At 46.1% G+C, this 20,414-nt stretch overlaps 10 protein-coding genes across 10 annotated transcripts; 4 read left to right on the top strand and 6 right to left on the bottom strand.

Annotated features, from left to right (window-relative positions):
- Window positions 1-494: 494 nt before the first annotated feature.
- Window positions 495-1,749, top strand: N7469_000502 (putative extracellular exo-polygalacturonase; the record flags this gene model as incomplete). The annotated part of the gene is made up of 2 exons (XM_056639422.1): window positions 495-895; window positions 963-1,749. Coding segments are annotated over 2 exons (1,188 nt in total), but the record flags the coding sequence as incomplete, so codon positions are not given.
- Window positions 1,750-4,194: 2,445 nt separating this feature from the next.
- N7469_000501 (uncharacterized protein) lies at window positions 4,195-4,471 on the top strand (the record flags this gene model as incomplete). The annotated part of the gene is made up of 2 exons (XM_056639421.1): window positions 4,195-4,215; window positions 4,301-4,471. The coding sequence occupies 2 exons, from the start codon at window positions 4,195-4,197 to the stop codon at window positions 4,469-4,471; spliced, it is 192 nt and encodes a 63-aa protein (XP_056505178.1).
- Window positions 4,472-4,746: 275 nt separating this feature from the next.
- On the bottom strand, window positions 4,747-5,829 carry N7469_000500 (uncharacterized protein; the record flags this gene model as incomplete). Its single annotated transcript, XM_056639420.1, has 1 exon — window positions 4,747-5,829. One exon carries the CDS (start codon window positions 5,827-5,829, stop codon window positions 4,747-4,749), a length of 1,083 nt encoding a protein of 360 aa, XP_056505177.1.
- Window positions 5,830-6,662: 833 nt separating this feature from the next.
- Window positions 6,663-7,624, bottom strand: N7469_000499 (F1F0 ATP synthase subunit d; the record flags this gene model as incomplete). Its single annotated transcript, XM_056639419.1, has 4 exons — window positions 6,663-6,790; window positions 6,907-6,993; window positions 7,095-7,490; window positions 7,616-7,624. 4 exons carry the CDS (start codon window positions 7,622-7,624, stop codon window positions 6,761-6,763), a joined length of 522 nt encoding a protein of 173 aa, XP_056505176.1. The 3' UTR covers window positions 6,663-6,760.
- Window positions 7,625-7,982: 358 nt separating this feature from the next.
- N7469_000498 (nascent polypeptide-associated complex subunit alpha) lies at window positions 7,983-9,123 on the bottom strand (the record flags this gene model as incomplete). Its single annotated transcript, XM_056639418.1, has 5 exons — window positions 9,064-9,123; window positions 8,558-8,798; window positions 8,401-8,459; window positions 8,179-8,323; window positions 7,983-8,156 (listed from the first exon to the last, which is right to left on the bottom strand). Exons 2-5 carry the CDS (start codon window positions 8,777-8,779, stop codon window positions 7,983-7,985), a joined length of 600 nt encoding a protein of 199 aa, XP_056505175.1. The 5' UTR covers window positions 8,780-8,798; window positions 9,064-9,123.
- Window positions 9,124-9,581: 458 nt separating this feature from the next.
- Window positions 9,582-10,652, bottom strand: N7469_000497 (60S ribosomal eL14 domain-containing protein; the record flags this gene model as incomplete). The annotated part of the gene is made up of 4 exons (XM_056639417.1): window positions 9,582-9,635; window positions 9,706-9,969; window positions 10,263-10,397; window positions 10,461-10,652. 4 exons carry the CDS (start codon window positions 10,650-10,652, stop codon window positions 9,582-9,584), a joined length of 645 nt encoding a protein of 214 aa, XP_056505174.1.
- A 756-nt stretch (window positions 10,653-11,408) lies between these two features.
- N7469_000496 (protein transporter YIF1) lies at window positions 11,409-12,607 on the bottom strand (the record flags this gene model as incomplete). The annotated part of the gene is made up of 4 exons (XM_056639416.1): window positions 11,409-11,606; window positions 11,660-12,220; window positions 12,292-12,356; window positions 12,394-12,607. The coding sequence occupies 4 exons, from the start codon at window positions 12,605-12,607 to the stop codon at window positions 11,409-11,411; spliced, it is 1,038 nt and encodes a 345-aa protein (XP_056505173.1).
- A 269-nt stretch (window positions 12,608-12,876) lies between these two features.
- N7469_000495 (signal recognition particle receptor subunit alpha) lies at window positions 12,877-14,942 on the top strand (the record flags this gene model as incomplete). Its single annotated transcript, XM_056639415.1, has 3 exons — window positions 12,877-13,098; window positions 13,167-13,449; window positions 13,504-14,942. 3 exons carry the CDS (start codon window positions 12,877-12,879, stop codon window positions 14,940-14,942), a joined length of 1,944 nt encoding a protein of 647 aa, XP_056505172.1.
- A 3,216-nt stretch (window positions 14,943-18,158) lies between these two features.
- N7469_000494 (EI24 domain-containing protein) lies at window positions 18,159-19,064 on the top strand (the record flags this gene model as incomplete). Its single annotated transcript, XM_056639414.1, has 3 exons — window positions 18,159-18,260; window positions 18,313-18,893; window positions 18,947-19,064. 3 exons carry the CDS (start codon window positions 18,159-18,161, stop codon window positions 19,062-19,064), a joined length of 801 nt encoding a protein of 266 aa, XP_056505171.1.
- A 162-nt stretch (window positions 19,065-19,226) lies between these two features.
- Window positions 19,227-20,204, bottom strand: N7469_000493 (uncharacterized protein; the record flags this gene model as incomplete). The annotated part of the gene is made up of 3 exons (XM_056639413.1): window positions 19,227-19,720; window positions 19,773-19,856; window positions 19,907-20,204. 3 exons carry the CDS (start codon window positions 20,202-20,204, stop codon window positions 19,227-19,229), a joined length of 876 nt encoding a protein of 291 aa, XP_056505170.1.
- Between the last annotated feature and the right edge of the window lie 210 nt (window positions 20,205-20,414).

Genomic DNA, 20,414 nt, shown 5'->3' with positions numbered 1-20,414 from the left:
TAGTCCCGGGATAACTGCAGCTTGGAGCTATGTGTATGCATATGATGCGGGATAATTATTAGTACAAAGGCTTGACTTTCATTCAATAAGGCGAAAGTGTGCCTATCAGTTCGGAGGCTTTCATTTCTGATGCGCGATTTTGCTCTAGATGTTCTCGGAAAATTACTGCAAGCTCACTGCATGATTACAGAACGAAGTAATTGAGAAATAAGGATAATGTCCACATGTGAAGAGTCTACCCAAATTGCATTTTTAACTTTGATGGAAGAACTACGTTCGGGGCCAAAGGGAGTATTTTCCTCGAATCGCGGGTGGAGATGGAAAACAAGTGTTATGTTCACGTTTCCATTGCATTGTCAGAGTCCCCAGTTCTAAGATTAATTCACTCATTGATCCACTCGCATAAATATGAGAGTCTTTCATAAATTGGGATTACAGGTATATTGCCGTCGTTAATTTCACAATTATCAAACGATCTCCGAACCGCACGAACTATGTTCAAAATCAACCTATTGAACCTCATCATCCTCCTCCCCTATACACTAGCCCTACCAGACTCAACTCGCGTACTCAATGCTCGCGCATCAACATGTACCCCTACATCTGGAAGATCTTCCTCGACTGATGATGTACCAGCAATTACATCAGCGATCGCATCATGCGGCAACGGTGGAACAATCGTGATCCCTTCTGGAAATACATACTATCTGAACAGCGTCCTTGACTTTGCAGGCTGTGTAGGCTGTGATTTCCAAGTGGAGGGGCTTCTTAAATTCAGCTCCAATACTAAGTACTGGGAGGGACGTACAGCGATGATGAATCTTAGGAATATCACAGGCATTAAGATTCGATCATTGACTGGGTCGGGAGTTATTGATGGTAACGGACAGAATGCGTAAGATGCACATCTTCATTCTCAACTTGGACTAAATGAAACCGATTGCTAACAATCAGGCGATTAGATGGGACGTATTCGCAGAGAATAGTGACTATGATCGTCCAACATTGTTATACATCACAGGCGGATCAGAAATTACAATATCGGGCCTTCGACAGAAGAACCCACCCAATGTCTTCAATTCCGTGAAAGGAGGTAGCTCCAATGTTATATTCAAAAACTTGAATATGGACGCAACTTCCAAAAGTAATAACCTTCCCAAAAACACCGATGGCTTTGATATCGGAGAAAGTACAAATGTCGTAATTTCCAACGTCAATGTACTAAACGACGATGACTGTGTCGCTTTCAAACCCGGCGCTGACGGTGTCACTGTTACCGATATAACCTGCACCGGCAGCCATGGACTTTCCGTTGGGTCACTAGGGAAGAGTTCTGATGACGAAGTCAAGAATATTTGGGTTTCCGGCGCTACAATGATCAACTCAACAAAGGCTGCCGGTATCAAGACATATCCGTCTGGTGGGAGTCATGGACAATCGACTGTATCAAATGTGACCTGGACCGATGTGACGGTTGATGGCTGCGACTATGCAATTCAGATCCAAAGTTGTTATGGCGAGGATGAGGATTATTGCGATGATCACCCTGGAACTGCGAAGTTGACTGATATTGTATTTGATAAGTTTAGTGGCTTGACGAGCGGGAAGTATAAGGATGACGTTACTGGTGATTTGGATTGTGGAGCTGAAGGGACCTGCAATGTGACGGTCAGCTCTTATGCTGTTACGGCACCGGATGGGAAGAGTAAAGTTACCTGCACGAATACACCTAGTGGGCTAGGAGTTTGTGGGTAGGTCGTAGATAATACAGGGAGAGATTATAGTGGAGTGGACTCCACTATAATCTCGGGTGGCTATATTGATTTTGTAAAACACTGACAATATGCCCGGTCTTGAGGTCTCTTTGGGTCCTTTTATACTTTATCGATCATTTGAAGAATATTGCGATCCAGGATGTAAATGATTCACGAGACATTCTACGAAAAGTAGTCATGGATTCAATATAAACACTCTGTCAAATGTCTTGTCTGGAGCAACGCAGCCAACGTGTTGTTGTCGTAGAAGGTGAATACAACGCTACAGCAGTTACATTAGTTCAATCTTAACTCTAATTCCATTCATTTATTAATATTTTAGGAATGGTTCATTTGGTAGATACCAAGCCAAGCTATTCAAGCCTCTGCCAGTGTTACCCACGAGATATCTTGCAGCTCTGGAGATACTTGAGAGAAAGAAAATCATATATTGAGAACGCTAAGGATACTAGCAAACTAGGTGCCAATTTCTCTCTCCCTCTCTGTTCTTCTAAGAAAGAGAGCCTTCTGTTGTATCCTGGGAGCCGAGATAACCAAATTCAATCACCTTCTATGGGCCATTTCCTGCATTTGTTGGAAAGCTTGGGCAGCCCCGAGATATTGACTTCAACGAGATAATGGCTATGCGCCATTCATCAGTAAGCTCGCAGTTGCCTTATGGCAGGACATCAAATGGCGACACCCCGGGTAGAAGCCGTCGAAAGTCTGCACGGCAATCTGATCGCAGTCGATAGACTACAGTCCGATTCGATAGATTCTACTATATCAAATCGTAGATCAGTGGAGGTACAACAATGATCAGAAACTCATAGAGGGCAGAATGTTAAAGGTGGAGAACTCAGTTATCTGAAGAATCAATCTAAATGTATGGATTTCCCTTGCAGGAAGATGGGCAATGGCACTGGAGGAAGGTGCTATAGGCTATAAACCCTGACGATAAGGTTAACGAACCTAAGGTATATCCTCTAAGGATGTTGTGAAGGAGAATGATGAATTTGAAGAGATATCGAAGCTTAGAAATAGTGTCAAGTTGAATAATTTGGCTGGGTATACAAAATGATAGATACCTTAATATCGGAGGTGCTACTAGCACCTAGCACCTCCGAACTAGTAGCATACTGGATAGAAAAGAGCAGGTAGATATATATGTGTATAGTAAATAAGATACATATCTAGATTCGAAAGGATAATCGTCCAATTAAAGATGATTGTCGTATTAGTAGAAGAGGTGGTAAAGGGTGGTCCTTGAAGCAACCCTCCTCCTAAATTGTTAGTTTTAAGGGTCTAGGTAAACAATGAAGCCACAGATCTAGGAGATAACATAGTAAGGTACTACAATATGTACCGATAGTAAAATATGTACTTCACGGCATACAATGTAGTGTAGCCACAGGTGTCCATCACAATTTGACTGTACCTTAGTTCAAAACTGGTGGAATCCCAGATTACTCTCCACATAAAGAAAACTCTTCGGCCCGTAACAGGGCTGAACAGCAACAGCTGATAGACAAGAACAAGATTTCCGATTCAACACGGACCAGTTCAAGCACAGCGATTACTCTGATTGGTGGATGCTCAACCGACAGCCACACGCCAAGCCACATCAAGGGCTGACATAGTCACGTGAATCCTGAGAACAGCCAGATGTAAATCACGTGAAATTAAGCTTACCCCACTTTATTTCCCAAGATGGAAAGTATCAATGACGTCAAGACGTTGACTATGTGCAGCAACATTCAACATCAAAGAAGAAATGTACAAGATAAAAATAGAATGACAGGGCGGGAAATATGTGAAACGAATGATGAATATGGATCCAGATTCAACGCGATATAACCCAGTTAAAAAAGTGTCCCGACAAAATCAAGGAAAAAGAAGAAATGAAATGACGGAATAATCGAGCCACCACCCGCAGATCCTCGCATCCGTCAACGTCAGAAATCAGAATCAAGGCAAGCTTCTACAGAGCGGGGCCAATCCTCTTTCTTCAGAACAAAATTCCACCAGTTCCTCCCTTCAACTTTCCTCCACCCATACACTCGCATTGTACCACTTGCACACTGCACTTTCCCAGCCCAACGACGTCAGTGCAAACATTCTTGGACAAGGCAGAGAGTATCTTTGTACCTCTACGAACCTATCCGTGGCAACTGTCTATCAATCTCCTTTTTAAGCCAAAGCCACGAAACAGGAACATCATCCTTCTGTCACACGCCCAGATACGACGTATATTTTCTCTGGACTTAATTTCCCAACTTCTTGTCTTTCATACTTAAACGCCCACCGCCCATCATGCGTCCTTTCAACGATCAATCTACCCACTCCACTGCTTCCTCAAGTACTTCTCCCCTTCCACCATCAACAAAACCTCTATTCCCTTCTCAGGGTTGAAACATTTACCACTGGTGACTTTTTCAAAATGGGTGCCGTCGTCTCTTGCGTATGTCTCTACCTACCTCTCTCACTTCCCTCACACCACACCTCCTCACTTCACTTTGCTGTGTATACAATACTAACTATACCAGATCCAAAGCGTCTTCCGAGCCATCGGCTCATGCCTAATGGCCGTCGTTAACGCCATCGGCTCCGTCCTACACGCTATTATCAGCGGTGTCGTCACCGTAATCGATGTCATTATCTCTTGTTTGACTTGTGGCTATTGTTCGCGACGGAAACGGACCAGGGCGGCCGTCTGATAAACAGTTCAGCTGGGGACATGAGAAGCTGAGACTGTAGTTTTCGGCCGCCAGATACGATTTACGATTATGCGGTGATTTCCTTTTGTTATTTCTGGGCAAAGTCTGTGTGTCTTTTGTTACATACCCAGGCGTATGCGTATTATGGGAATTTTAATAATTGACCTTGTCTGATTGAATTCATGCTTTGCTATGTTATGCTATGCTAGGCTTCGCTATGCTTTGCAAGATCGTAACTGTACAATATATGCAGTAAATCATCACTGCCGTCTATCTTACCCACCAATTCGTAATAAATCCTCCCTCGCATCAACAGGAACATCATCCCAACGCTCATCAAGTACGACCCTCGCGAATGGATCCGCGATACCATCACCACCACCACCCGCCTCCGCACATCTAACAATCAGCGCGAAATGCACAGAGTGTAAAGGCCACCGAGCAGGAACCCGACAATTCGCAGCACGAAAATACATCTTCAATAATCTCGCAAATGGCTGTATCTGACGACGCCGAATCAATCGTGCCGTAATAGACGACGATCTCTCTGCCTCATGCTCATCTTCATCGAGATAGAAGTCCGGCGCAAGTAATTGGAGGAATTCAAATTGCGAAGCAGACCACGGCGGACTAAGAAGCTTATCTGGAATTCTGGCTGGGGTGAGGATTGGTGAGGCGGGGAGACGGAAGAGATTATTTTCGTAGTAGACTTCATTTTGTTCGCGGATTTGAATTGCGCCGAAGTGGAACCATATAGCTAATTTTCGATCGGTGGAGGTTGAGGTGGATATCTGTGTCTGTGCATCTGGATGTGCATCTGGATTTTCGTTCTGTTTCGCGGGTAAGATATGGTCTGGTAATAATTGGGCTGGAATGATAAGATCTCCTTTCCCTTTCCTTCCATCTGGAGCTTTGTCACAAGTATCGTCGATATTATCGAGGAAAGAATCGATATTATCCAGTATGGCCCGATCAGCAGGTGTGAAGCTGAGATGATTCGCTTTACACGAAAGAGCGTGGTGAATATACTCTCTTTGACATTTGCGGAAGAGTGAAAGAGTACACCATTTGCATGATAATATTGCTGTTTGAAGACTCGCTCGTTCTTCTTCGGATATCGACCAAAAGTTCAATGGCCGGGGAAGGAAATTCGATGTGAAGAACTCTGTTCGTGATCCTGGGTTTGTACTGCTGAATGATAGACGTATGAGCCAGGTATAGAGGAGTTGATTGGATAGTGCGCGGGCGAGAATTGGTGAGGCGCGTGGGAGGTTGATTTCCAGACAATGCAAGAAGATTAATTGGAGGACTTCGGTTGGGAGAGACTCAATTGCGGAGTGAGGTTGGAGATGTCCCATTTGCAAATGTTCCGTACAATGTCTTTCAGGTTCAGGTTCAGGTTCAATTTGTTTGCTCAATCTGATGCCAGTGGGTTGATGACGTGGTGATAATAGCTGATGTTCAATTTGGTCTCCGCAGTTGAAACTCAACCCGGTGCTGGCAATTGCAGGACCGGAAGTTGGAATTGGGATGGCTGAAGAGGATAGTTTCAGTCATTGCAAAAGTATTAAAGCTGCTATTATTGAAAGTGGCGTGAATGTTGGACTAGTCTGAGAGGGGATGAAGAGGGGAAGTGGGTAATTGCGAGTCAGCAGTGACATGTCTTGGCGAGTGGTATTTATGCCTTGTACTATGTAGTAAAGAGAAGTAGTCGATAGTAGTGGTGTATTACTTATTCAGATTCCATCCAGGTCACAGAGATGAGAATTGATTGAGGATACTTTGGTCTGTATTTGAGTCGTGCTGATATGTGAGGAAGTGCTGCTAGACCCTATGGCCTCGGTATATCATTCAAGCTGGCATATGCAATCAGACATGATAGATCCACAAGTGCACGAGTGCCTGACAATTCAGTTGAGAGTACCCATGAGACTAGTTATAAGCAAATATTATCCAATGAAGCAGCAAGAACATCGCATACTCATACTGATACCCAAACCGATAACTACTCATACCAAACTACTACATGCCCTGCTTCCATCTAATTTGATCCTCATGACATCGAACACTGCTACTACCAATACTGATATCAAAACTTGAAACTACGACTCGTAACTGAATGATAACAAACGAGAAACCAAATGAATTGTTTCTATACACATCCCTCGCTCCACCACACCGGACGGGCGGCATAGCCATACCCAAGTACGAAGCCATATGCGGGAGATCGAACAAATACATCTTGCAGCGAAATGAAGCGGGGGATAAAAGAATCGAAAGATTCCACGCTTAAACAGCGGACAGATCGCCGAAGCGCTCCTAAAGAATCGTAAGCACCATCCAAAAGACGCAGCAGACTTGAACCATATCACACGCAGATAGTCATAGCAATAACCACCATACGAAATAAACACAGTCAAGAATTTTTTACATACCTTGTAGCCAGGTGGCATCCACTTGCCCTTGGAGACAAGGGAAGAGGTCTTCTCGTCGATCTCGGGCTGGGCGGAAGCAACCTCGTCCTAAACAAAAGCAAAAGCAACATTAGCACATATCCGTCGAACCGAACACACCAACGTGTCCGAATAAATCCATTCAAATATTTCCGCGAATCTCTACTTACGACAGTGAGGTCCTCGAAAGGACGGGCAGTCTCGATGTTCTCCAGAGTCTTCTGGAGGTTAACCAGCTCAGAGTCAATCTTGCCCTTAGTCTGCTCAGCGTTGGAAACAGCCTGGGCCTCGAAAGCATCGATGGCCTTAAGCTGGCGGGAAACGTCGTAGGAGGCAGGCTTGAAGTTCTTGAAGTGGTTCTCGATCTCATCGACGATGGCCTGGTTCTTCAGGACCTTGCGGTAGTGCGAGAAGTCGACGGCCTGGGGCTGCTCGGAAAGAAGCTGGACCTTACGGCGGGCGTCATCGTTGCGCTTCTTGAAGGATTGCAGCGAGGCGGCGGTTTGACCGCGGAGGCCGAGGGAGGTGGACACCTTGGCCCAGTCGATCTTGAGAGCGGCGCTGCGCTGTAGGAAGGGGTTTGTTAGTTGGTGCGTTTTTGGGGGTGTTGCGGGTTTGGGTTCGTGGGAAAGGGGGTGGGTTTTGCTTTGTCGAGGTGATACTATGCAGCATCGAGTAATAATTCACGTACAGCGGCCATTGTGACGGTGGATATGGGGGGTGGAGTGGAGGAGAGAGGGGAGGTTCAAAGTGCAGGGAGGTGCCGGGCGAGTTTGACTCGGAAAGGTTTGGATGCGGGTGGGCACGTGACTATCCGGCTTCCGAGCATCGGGTGAGCGAGCAGCACAGCTCAATGTACTACGTATTATGCATAGAATACCCGGGGCTATGTTTAATTCTACTACAATTACAATTGATGAAATACTTCTACAATGGAATAAATGATTGAACAATTCTTTTGGAGTATTGTGTACACTATGGGCGAGCCATTCATCCAGCTGCACAGCTAAGCCCAAGTCTCTCAAAGAACCGCGCTACCCAGCATTAACATATTGTCATTATATGCTGAGAGCCATGATCGAGTTGACGATATCGTTATCGTTCTCCCGCAGAGCCTTAACAGCCTTCTTACGGGAAACGCTAGCCTGAGCCATGACAAGGTCGATATCCTTAGCCTCAAGGCCAGACTCGTCGACCTCCTCGCCATCATCCTCCTCCTCTTGCTCCTCCTTCTTCGGAGCCGAGGTCGGTGACGGGCTCCTTGCCCTTACCGTGGTCGTGGTCGTGGTCGTGATCGTGACCGGCGTGCTCACCGGCAGCCTCAGCGGCGGCGAGCTGCTGGGCGGCGGAAGCCTGAGCCTGAGCGTTCAGGTCCTCAATCTTAGCCTCACCGAAGATGCTGTGCAAATTTATTAGTAAATGAGCTAGCTCGGGGATATAGCTAATGGAATGTAGTTGCTGATTTATGGTACATACATCCAGGTGTTGCTGGAGGGGGACTTGTAGACGTCGGGCTGAGAGACGACGAAGAGGATCTACTGCAAGTTAGCTTTCCATTCAAATATTTGAGACCGGAATTAGCAGTGCAGTGCAGTGCAAGGCAATGCTGCTGCTCTTGCTGCTTCAGACATACGTTCTTAGGGCGGCGGAGGGTGACACGGTTGATGCCGGGAACGTGCTTCAGACCCAGCTTAGCGATGGCCTTACGGGCCTTCTTCTCGTTACGGGAGTGGATAGCGACGGAGGCACCAGCGGGGATGTTGGCCTCGCCAGCCTCGGATTCGGAGTCACTGCCCTCCTCGACAGTCTTGGGGACCTCCTCATCGGGGAGCTCTTCAACGCGGGGATCGGCCATTGTGTAATAGGAATTCGGTCTATTCAGCGTTAGATTAAGCACTTAACTGCGCATTCTCGCAAATTCATTCATAGCGATAGACATGGTGAGTGTGGTAGTGGTGATAATGGTGGGTGATGGGTGATGGTGGTGGTTGTGAAGTGGGATATGGATATATGCACAACTCTCCATTCAATCCCCCCCGCCCTCATTACGGCATTCTCACGATCGCAGAGGCGCAAAATTGACGGAATTGAAGGGGGGGCGAGGAATTATCGCGCAATATCGGAAGCAATTCAACGCACCTGGGACACGGATTCAAGCTGTGGTGGAAGCGGGTGGATTTTGGGGAGGGTCGAAGGTGTTGAGGAGCTGTGCGGCCGACCGAAAATCGTTAGCGAGCGGTTTCCGCCCACAAACGACCAGTCAGTCTAGACTAAGTCACCATAGAATATTTTGTTAATGGCAATGTCGTTAAAGTGATTCACTTTAATATTTGATTAAAAATAAATTTAATATTGATATTAATATCAATTAAAATTATATCTTTAATCAAGAAATATTGGAGAATCCTATAAATTACGCTTGTACTACTGTACTACTGTACTGGTATACGAATATACTACTATACTGAGATAATACTTGAATGGACCGTCCATACTGATCTAGTATTTGACAGTAGCTGTGATATCAGGACTTGCTGAGATATCAGGACATTGAATATTTTTGCTGTAGAATTATGCATACAGCTTTTGCCGGCTCAACCCAGCGAACCCGTCCCAGGACACCTCCGTCATCCTATGCACCGAACCCTCGTAATCATCTATTGGGCAGCGGCCCGGACCTTAGCGTAGGACTTCTGGACCTCGTAGCGAGCCTGATAACATCTATTAGAAACCATTCACAATAACTGGATGATACCAGGGTAACTGATAGTGGGCACTCACCTGCTTGCGCAGACGCAGAACCTTGAAGCGCTCAAAGTCGGTCAGGTTCTTGCGGCGCTCAGAGCGGTCGGTCTTCTGGGCGAAGCTGCTCTTGGCCCACTTGCCATCGATCTCGTTCTTAGCCCACAGCTTCTTGACGGGGCCGGTACCGGCAGCGCGGGGAAGTTGGGGGATGGTGAAGGGAGTGAGAGTGGCGTGGGCGAGGGGAAGGACGTGACGGGGCACGATCTTCTGCTCCTCACCGGAGGGACCGTCGACCAGGACCTGCGAAAGTCAATAACTGTGTTCAGTGTTCACGGGGGGGTATCCTTTGATTCGTAGTTGATGCGACTGCGTGCTGTTCCGTGCTGTGCTGTGTTCTTTGTCTGCTGTGCATCTGCCGAGTCGTATTCTCGTGGTGGCTTTTTGTTTCATGTCTCTTTTGATGGTGCGGTTCGCAGTTCACATTTCACAGATCCTCCATATTGAAACCCCAGATGCACATCCGCCCAGATACACTCGCACTCGCACTTGCAGTCGCACAATCGAATCGTTCAAGGTTCAAGTTTTTCACGTACACGGCGGTGGTCGACAATCTCAACGATGGCAGCAAGCTTGCCAGCGAAGGGGCCGCGGCGGATCAGGACGAGGCGGCCAACCTCGACCAGCTTCCAGGAAGCGAGCGTGACATCGATATCGGCCATGGCGAAATTCTGCAACAATCAACAATCAGCGATTGTCGTTTTAATCAAATATAGAATCAAAATTGTACTCACGGCGACAACCGGGTTGGTGAATAGTCGGAGGGTTGTTGTCGAAGAAGTCTGGCGAATTTCGGATGTGCCCACACACTTTCCGTCCTTCTCGCTTAGCCGCCCACTCACGTCTAGGGTTGGCTGACTCAGCGGACTATTGTTGTTCCGCGCCAAGTTTTCTTTATCAACTTCTACTTTTTCTTTTGCATTCATTCTGCATTCTGTTCTTTGTTCACTGTTGACAACTTGACACTGAGTCTCTAGTCTGCCTTATGTTGACAGGCTGAACTCAGTTATTACTAACTCGGTATGTTCATCTTCTTTCATCACATTGCATTGGATTCCCTTACATGATGCCGTAATTTGCGATTGACCCAGTGTCTGTGAAGCTCTCGCCGGAGTTTCGATACAGCGCTGTCGGGTGATATTTAATTTCTTACATATTCTGATTCTACACTCATCTACACTGTTTATTGCTACTCATTATTGGTGAGCTTCTGCTGACTAGTATAGAACACAGCCTGACTTCAGTTGACTCTGCAGCAAGAGCCATGCCTTCGCCTTTGGCAGCTCCAGCTAAACAACTAATGTACGTGCTGCTTTTCCCTTTTCTCTTTCTCTTTCTCTCACCTCCCCCGGCCCGATGATTACAACCTTTATCACGCCTAGATAGTAATTGATGCTTCGGCATGTGATATTACCTTCATCACCAAGATCTCTGAGGACCATTTCACTACTTCTGTTTTGTTTCGCTTTGCTGCATGATGTCTGGACCTGTTCTAACATCATCTAGGATACAGTCAACATATACCTACCTTTGGTCTATAATATAATTCTTATTACATTTCAGTCTACTATATTCTACTCGTATAATATTCTCTGTATTGCTTAATTGATTACAATAAATTCGTGCTTTATCGTGACTACCGGATGTATTCCCCTGCTCTCCAACATTCGTCTTAAATCACCCTATGAATCGCCCGCTCCCAATGCAGCTGGTCCCTCGCGACTGAGCACCCACATGAAGACAAACTGGATCACGTAAGAGTACACAAACAGGAACTGGGTACGACGGTTACGCTGCCCCCGAGCCACCGTCTGCATAGAACCCGCGCGCATCGAAGAGTCAGCCGAGTCCGGCAGTAGAACATATTTCAGTGAGCGAAGCTATAAAAGTCAGTACAAGACACTTTTCTCTCATAATGAATAGCTGAGCCTACCAAGAAGAATGCGTTCGCAAGGAAGGTGTAGATGAACACTGTCCACCCAACCCAACCACCCGTTCCCCGACCAGGCGTCAGGATCTCAGACGTAACCATCGTAACAATAATCCCCACAAACTTATACCCAGAGTAAGCCACCAGATCTAACAGCTGCGAGTCATTGTTGATGCTGAGGATATACATCGCCATCTTCAGACACATGATCTCAAACAAGATCACTGCAATGGCGGTGGTTGTAATAGATCCAAGCAATTCAGGGTGGAAATCACCTCGGAATCCCGCCAGCAGGACTGACAACAGAATATATGTCACCAACGCCATGACAGGGATGTACATATCCGGTGAGTTGAGATCATCTCGTGGGGGGAGGAACATGGATGAGTATTGTTGCTGAACAATTTGACCATTTGGTCCGGCGGGTGTGGCCATACGAGCTTGTTGGCGTGACCAGGGTTTATGACGCCAGGGAAAGAGGACGAGGGCAATCTTGCTGAGGACATAGGAGTTGGAGACATTGAAATAGTGTTTGAGCGCGGGGATAGAGACATATCGATTGAACTGGGAGAAATTGAAAATAATTAGCTTCAACCATGCTTTCATATCAAATTAGCTGATCAAAAGATACTCACGTTTTGCTCCATATATTCCTGTCCAGCCATCATCGCGCTCTTGCCCACCTGGAATCCCATTTGTGCTGCGGGATCATTAATGAATCCCCCCGAAGCCGGGACCATAGCTCTGGCCTGATTGAGCCTGTGCTTGTCCCTGTGCGGGAGAAGTTTGGTATGGATTACCTCCATAGCCAGCACCGGCGCCGGAATTCGGAGTTTGTTGGGAGGGAGGTGGTGGTGAGCGCATCATTGGCACGGTCGACACATGCTGTGGAATAGGATGGTGAAGGGGTGGTGACTGAGCAGGAGGAGGTGCGAAAGATCCTCGATACATTATGATTGAAAAGTTATACTAGAGAGAGACAGAGTAAGGAGAAGAGAAAGGAAAAGGTAGTCGTGGGAGGTTGTGGTGGGGGGGGAAAGTTGGAGGTGAAGTTGAAGGAAGAAGTTGGAGTGTTTTGCGAAGTACGTGGCTGAGTGGGAGTTCCGCTCTCCGCAGCTCTTCCTCTTCTTGTCCGAATCCGCCACCTTCTCTGATACTCTTCAACTTTCCCCCCTTTTTCTCTTCTTTACTTCTCTTCTTCTACACACTTCGAGGTCGTCATGTTGGAGGCCTTTGAAATTCTCACTACTTCAGGGGTGGTCCTATGGTCCAAGTCGTACGCTCCAGTGGGCGCGCATGTCATTAATAGCCTGATCAACGATGTTTTTATCGAGGAGAAAGTCGTGCCTCAGAATGCTCCCAGTGGTTCCTCTCCGGTATACAAGAAGGAAAAATATACCCTGAAATGGCGACGGAGTAAAGAGTCCAATCTGATTTTCGTGGTAAGGTCGCTGTAGCACTTCATTCTCCTGTATCTCATATCGGCGCAAGCTCACATCTTCTACTTTAGGCTGTCTACCAATCACTGCTCCACCTAGGCTGGATTGACAAGCTCTTAGAAAATATTTCGACCATTTTTCTCGACCTCTACAAGGACCAACTGAAAGGCAACCGCACGAGAATCACCACCTACCGCTTCGATCCGTACTTCGAACAGCAAGTGCGCGAGCTAGAAGATAATACCGGGAATGTCGCGGAAAGTTATTCGGCAGAGATCGACAGTCGAAAAGATCCACTGGTCTCATCGGACAATGGAGGTCCTCCTCCGCCACCGGTTCCTGGCCTTTTGAAAGGTACGCTCAATTTACTCAGCCGGGGACGCCGTGAAAAAGCTAACAACAAACTAGCGCAGCATAATGCTGCGTTTGCCGGGGCGACCTCTGACGAGGGAACGCCACCGACAACACCTGATACTTCTAGATCTACAACTCCCGTAACAAGCCAGGTTCTGACTAGCAAGGCCGGTCCTGGTGGTCGCGTCTCGCGCCGTGCCCGCAAGGCCGCAAATGCGAGCGCTAATGCCTCCTCCGGCGATGAACACTCTCGCAACCGCAAGCCTGCGAAAACTTCAGCTAAGAAGATGCGCAAGTGGGATGCAGACGGTTATGCTGATGAAGATGATGGTGAGGTTTTGGACTACTCTGCCCCAGCCGAGGACGATTCCGCCGCACCAGCTGTGGAAGCTGTCGCGGCAGAGGACTGGGGTCGCAGGACCGGCAAGGGTCAATTCGTGTTGAAAGAGCTTGGTGAGGAGGTCCATAATATTCTGGACCACGCCGATGCCGAGAAGAGCAAAGAGAGTGCGGAAACCGGGGTTGTGGGCTCCGGATTCAACGCTATCGGTGGCTTCTTTCGAAACATTGTTGGCGGAAAGACTCTTAGCAAGTCGGACTTGCAGAAACCTCTCAAGGCGATGGAGGACCATCTACTGAAAAAGAATGTTGCTCGCGAGGCTGCTGTCCGACTGTGCGAGGGTGTTGAGCAGGAGTTGGTCGGCAAGAAGACTGGCAACTTCCAGTCTGTTGATGCAGCCTTGCGCATCGCCATGGAAGCCTCTCTACGCAAGATTCTTACCCCAACTTCATCTCTGGACCTGTTACGCGAGATTAACGCGGTGACTGCTCCTACCACTAAACAGCATGCACCTCGCCCCTACGTGATGTCCATCGTCGGCGTTAACGGAGTCGGCAAATCGACCAACCTGAGCAAGATCTGCTTCTTCCTTCTACAAAACAACTACCGCGTCCTCATCGCTGCCTGTGATACCTTCCGTTCTGGTGCCGTGGAACAACTCCGCGTTCACGCACGCAACTTAAAGGAACTCAGTGCCCGCGAGAACGTCGGCGAAGTCGAATTATACGAGAAAGGCTACGGCAAGGACGCCGCAAACGTAGCCAAGGACGCCGTTGACTACGGCGCTGCCAACAAATTCGACGTTGTCCTCATCGATACTGCAGGTCGTCGCCACAATGACCAACGCTTGATGTCTTCGTTGGAGAAATTTGCGAAATTTGCGAACCCGGATAAAATCTTCATGGTTGGTGAGGCACTTGTTGGAACGGATAGTGTTATGCAAGCTCGAAACTTCAATCAGGCTTTTGGAACGGGTCGGAATCTTGATGGATTCATTATTAGTAAATGTGATACTGTGGGCGATATGGTTGGTACATTGGTGAGTATGGTTCATGCTACGGGTATTCCGATTGTTTTCCTTGGTGTTGGACAGCATTATGGTGATTTGCGGGGATTGAGCGTTCCTTGGGCTGTTAATTTGTTGATGAAATGATGATTATAAGTACTTAGTCATTTGCTTATTAGTATTTTATTTGATTCCCTATGCTTTGTATACAGAGTACAGTACAATTCAATAATTTCCATTAGATCCACCAGTTCACCCAGAATAGTCAAAATGTATCCACCTGAACAGAGCAGTTCTTAGGGCAAACCTGCTATCCCGTGATTTAATTGGTCACTCCCGACGAAGTGGAGTCATAAAACTCTGCAGAGATATAAAGCACATCATGAACCATCTTATCATATACCAGGCCGGCTGGCCCAATGGCAAGGCGCTTGACTACGAATCAAGAGATTGCAGGTTCGACCCCTGCGTCGGTCAACTTTTTTGCTTCTTCATATCCGGAGCGGATGGGGAGGGATTGGCACGTATTTTTTGCTGGTTTGGATAGTGTAGAACGATGTTTCTTTACGCCTGGGTAGACACTATCTATGACGGAAAAAAAAATTATGTACTATCTACTACGGTGTACTTAATGACACTAGATTCTATACTTCGATTTCAAGTTCTCTCGTATCTTGATCTGGTGGTCCAAGGATTGGAGGTGTGGATTTAACATGCAATTTACTTGAAAAGTTTTTTCACGGCTATTTGAGCTCTTCTCAGCGAATTTGAAGTACTCCAAACTTTTGGTAAAATAATATTCTATTTATTATTATTTCAGATTTTGGGCAGCTACTCAGAGAGCCAACCTAAGATGTTCATACATTGGTATCTCTAGCAGGTGTTGGCTTGTCGGCTATTGAATAGACATGGTCAATTTGCTGCATGACTGAAAGTATGATAACTTCGATCCCGTTAGTAGTTGTTTGATCCCCGGGTCTTGAATCAACTCATAGCTAATACCGCGAGGATGAAAATGCTGGAGAAAATAGCTTAAGTACCTCCCCATAGTCTAGCAAGAAACAAACGCCTTCCACCATGGAAGGCGTTTGTTTCTTACACCTTCAGAAGGTTCCAACCTCCAGGTTGGAAGATGTTTGTTCGTCACACTTATTATATATACTCTTCACTCTTCACCTCAGCCCTTCAACTCAACAACAGACAGAAAATATCAACTCATTGAATGTTCAAGAAATGAATATTCTTTCACAGCCATCTTCAACGACCTGAAAATCTCTCCCTAATTTAGCAACGATAGCTATGGATTGCCATACATATACTTATGGGGAATTATATTATGGTGTAAACTCCGACTTCCGATATAGTATGGCAGCCATGATCTAGCTATAAATTATATATAGGCAGGCGGGATATGTTTTTGTCCATCAATCAAATCGTTGAAGATGAATGTGAAAGAATGTTCATTTCTTGAACATTCAATGAGTTGATATTTTCTGTCTGTTGTTGTGAAATTTCTCTGCGTTTGCGGAGATGTTTGTGCCGTGTCGATAACCTTGTCATATATTTGGAAATATATGATTTACACACCCAATTTTTCACCATTTGAGATGGAGTTTTTGATGCGAATCATTTTCTGAAATAGATTCGCTCTTCTTTCGATTCTGCTTCGTTTTTTTTTTTTTGATTTTCACGATAATTATATTAATCGGCTATGGAATTTTACTGTACAACTGCTCTGCCAGTTCAGGATGCTCGTTATCGTCTCCCGGACTGAACGAATAGTATGAATAAAATTGTCTATGGTCTCCTCAAGAAAGGATTGGGTTCAAAATCGTTTTGAGAAGGCCATGCTTTCGCCGGGTGATCTTATTCCTGGGTTATACTGGGAATGTTTTCATTATGTTCAATATTTGCGTGTTGAGACTGAAGATCGTGGTTTCGATACCTGGTTGGCAGCCAGAACAGAGTTTGCCATTTCTGTGTGAAACCATTCTTCCACCTAATTCCCAAGGAACTGTCTTGACTGGTTCATCTCATTCTAGTTGCATTGCCGCCTCTCCAGCGACGCTGGGAATTGGTTGATTAGAGCAGACTATATTATTCGAGAGGATGACCCCGGGTTTTACAAGACCTTGCAATGACAATGTTCTCCCCAACAAGCCTTGAGGCAGATACCCGATGAGGAAGCCGAAGGACTATTGGTGATATCTTCATATTCTATTGAGCATAAGTTGTTCATCCGTGACCAAGGGTATTATAATCTAGTGCTGTACTATAATCAAGTCATAAATGGTAAAAGTAGTGATCAAACACTCTTGCATTTATTAGCGCGCACATTCCTTCCTAATTTCAGCCATCCGCTAGCTGTTTTATACGAACGCAGACTTACTCAATGAATACAGTCATTCGTAAATTAACGATCTATAGGTGCGGTCAAATCCTTTTCCATTATGCTCTGAGACAAACTAAGCTCTGTCCCCAATATGGCCCCGATGTGCCGCGAATTACTACATCTGATATAACATTGCCAACGATTGGCCAGCCATCTAATACCCGCGAGGAGCTCGTACACATATTCCAAAACACACGCCTCTATTCTTTGCATCGCATACCTACATATACCACCTACGGCTCTGGCCTTTCGAATAATCTCTTTGGTTATGTTAGGGCCGTTGGGAAAAATGGAAAGTGAGTCCCACCACTATGATTCTCGATTAATGAAATCTTCGAAGACTGACTTGAGGCTGGCAGAACTGTCAAAATCCCTTCTGTTCATATTTAAACCCACCGATCTGAATAAACTCTGGGGAACCTGAATGTTTGGGTCAAGAATAACGGTAGCACGAGACTCTTACGAAATACAGCCGCTTTTAACGAGAATTTTGGGACCTCTCTGAAGGTGCCCAAGAGAATTAATGAGATATCCCAAGGGAAAATACAAATGATGACCATTTATGCACTCAGATACTTCTGAGCTTCAAAGGGGCCAGTTCTTGATATTTGTTTCTAAGTGGAGTTTATTGTAGTTATCGTTTTTTACATCCTGTTTTAGCACTCAATCTAAGAGAGTAGACTGAGTAGACTTATTCGGATGCTCTCTCGGTTTTTATTTCGCTTCAATCTGAGTACGAGAGATATTGTGTTCATGAGCGACTCCCTTTCACACCAGACTCAGCAATTAGAGGCTAATTAACAGCATTCAGGGTTGTTGTAGAATATGAACTTCCGATTAGAGTATAAAGTGGTTGACCAATATGGAAGTGCACGGTCCATGTGATGTCATCTGCCACCAGCTTAGCCAACTTCGTTGAATTCCAACTTCAACTTCAACTCACATCAAAAAGACCATCACTGACTCTCGCCATGTCCGATAAACTCAAAGATGCCGTCCTCGCGGAGGCGAATAGTGCCCGTGCAGCATCAGGCGAAATCCTCAAATCAGGTGCCTATCTCTACCCATTCAAGGTAAATTATTCGACACCTCCATGCAAAATGGACCTTACTGAATCAAATCCAGGGAATCTTCTACTTCATAGCACACAAAGATCTCTGGAGACCGTTTATCTCCCGTGCTGGACGAACTATTAGTCTAGGACTGGGCATAACAACCTTCATGTTCACATTCACTTATGTGCCTCAAATGGCCATAATGGCATTCACAAGTGGACCTTTAGCAGCTATTTCCGCCGCACTTCTCGTACTAACCGAGAGTTCGACAATCACAAATATACTCTCGCGATCATTTCTCGTTGAAGATGCTCTTATCGATACTTTCGACGGAACTCTAATCGCCCGCGACCAGGAACCCCTCGTGTCTCAAGGTCGTCAAGTTAAACCCCGCTCTAGTGGTCGAGATGCAATGGCAAGGCTTGGAAAGGCCTTTTCTCGACCATTTGAGAAATTTAAACCCCAGGCTTTAATACGGTCACTGATTTTCTTACCTCTCAACCTTATTCCTGTTGTTGGAACGTTGTTGTATATTGCGGTTCAAGGGAAGCGTGTTGGGCCCTTGTTACATGCGAGATATTTCCAGTTGAAGGGTTGGAATGCGACGCAGCGTGATGAGTGGGTTCAGAAGCATCGGGGTGCTTATACAGGGTGAGATGGACCGGTGTATCTTGTTTAACTGGCTAATGCTAACTCGAGTGCAGGCTTGGTATCTCGGCATTCGCTCTGGAAATGGTTCCATTCGCGTCTATCGCATTCTCGTTCACGAATGCTGTTGGGGCTGCTTTATGGGCTGCTGATCTGGAGAAGGCGATACAATAGATACTGGAATCATTATTTATGTTTGATTATGCCATATAGTGGACTATACGGGGAACTAGAACATTTTACGCTATCTTGTTATCATACTGTCCCCAGATTCTCATTTTCACCTCTATTCAATGCCAGCTTACGTTTCTGCTTAGAACAACACTGTATTGGTCATCACCGAAATCTGCTTCTCCCGCGAAGCTTTTTCCCATAGCGAATAAAAGCAAATGGAATGAAAGTCATTACCAAGCTCAAAAACCCAAGCAAGCTACATCCCCATCCAATTCCCAAACTCCGGAACATCGGGCCAGCTGCAAGTGGTAAAACTGCACCGAAGACACTACGGCAGCAGCTAGCCGCTGCCATGGCACTGGCCGCGTATTGGTGGTATGAGTCGATGAGATAATTGATCAATGCCACAAATATGAGGAAAAATCCCATGCCGAATGGTAACCCCGCTAACATTGGTACTATCCAGTGGATTTCCCTAGAGGCGGACCAGCCTAGCCAGAATAATGAAAGCACGTATAATGGTCCCCCTAAACAGGCTAGTGGTAGTCTTTGGAACTCCTCAATCATAGCCCAGTCTGCATTTCGAGTCTTTGCGCGATAGAGATACCAGTCGTAGCCTAGGAAAATGAACATGCCAATGGCAGCTCCGAGGGCAACTAATTCGAGTCAGATATGCAACTTTATGTAGAACTCCGAAATTAAACATACTGGGAAGAAATGCAAGGCCCGCTATCCCATCGCTCATTCCATAAACCTCCTGGAAAATCAAAGGGTATGCCTCAAAGTACATGACTCCAACAGGTCAGCACATTCACTCGACATTCTAAGCAGCTTTCACTCACAGAAAATCGCACTCGCATACGACAAATAAAGACACGTCAAAGTAATAATCGGTTCACAAACAATCATATAAACCGGTCTTGTGAAAGCCTTAGCCAAAATTCCCTCCCCTTCTTTCTGGGAATTTTTATTAAGAAATGGCTCATAGGTTTCAGGTAAAAATAAAACCGGCACGAGTGTGACAATCGCGAGAATCAACGATACCCAGAATATCCATCTCCAACTAACATTCGCAATAAATCCCGAAATAGTCGGAGCAAATTGGGGTCCTGCAGCTGTAATCACCATTGAAAGGGCCATCATTCGTCCTCTCGTAAGTGGAGAATGAAATATATCAGAGAATAGACCACCTGTCACCGCGATAGGACACGAGGCGCAGATACCGGCTAAAGCTCTGAAAATTATTAGGGCCGTCCAGTTCGGTGATACTGCGCATGCTAGGGTGAATATGGTGAATAGGATGAACGTCCCTATCATCACCATTCGTCGGCCGTAGACTTCACTCATGGG

Source organism: Penicillium citrinum (assembly GCF_028827155.1).
Source record: "Penicillium citrinum strain IBT 23319 chromosome Unknown utg000001l:1.0-4955037.0:1.0-4956770.0, whole genome shotgun sequence".
In the NCBI taxonomy this organism is placed as follows: Eukaryota; Fungi; Ascomycota; class Eurotiomycetes; order Eurotiales; family Aspergillaceae; genus Penicillium; species Penicillium citrinum.
This window is presented reverse-complemented; position numbering and strand designations above follow the sequence as displayed.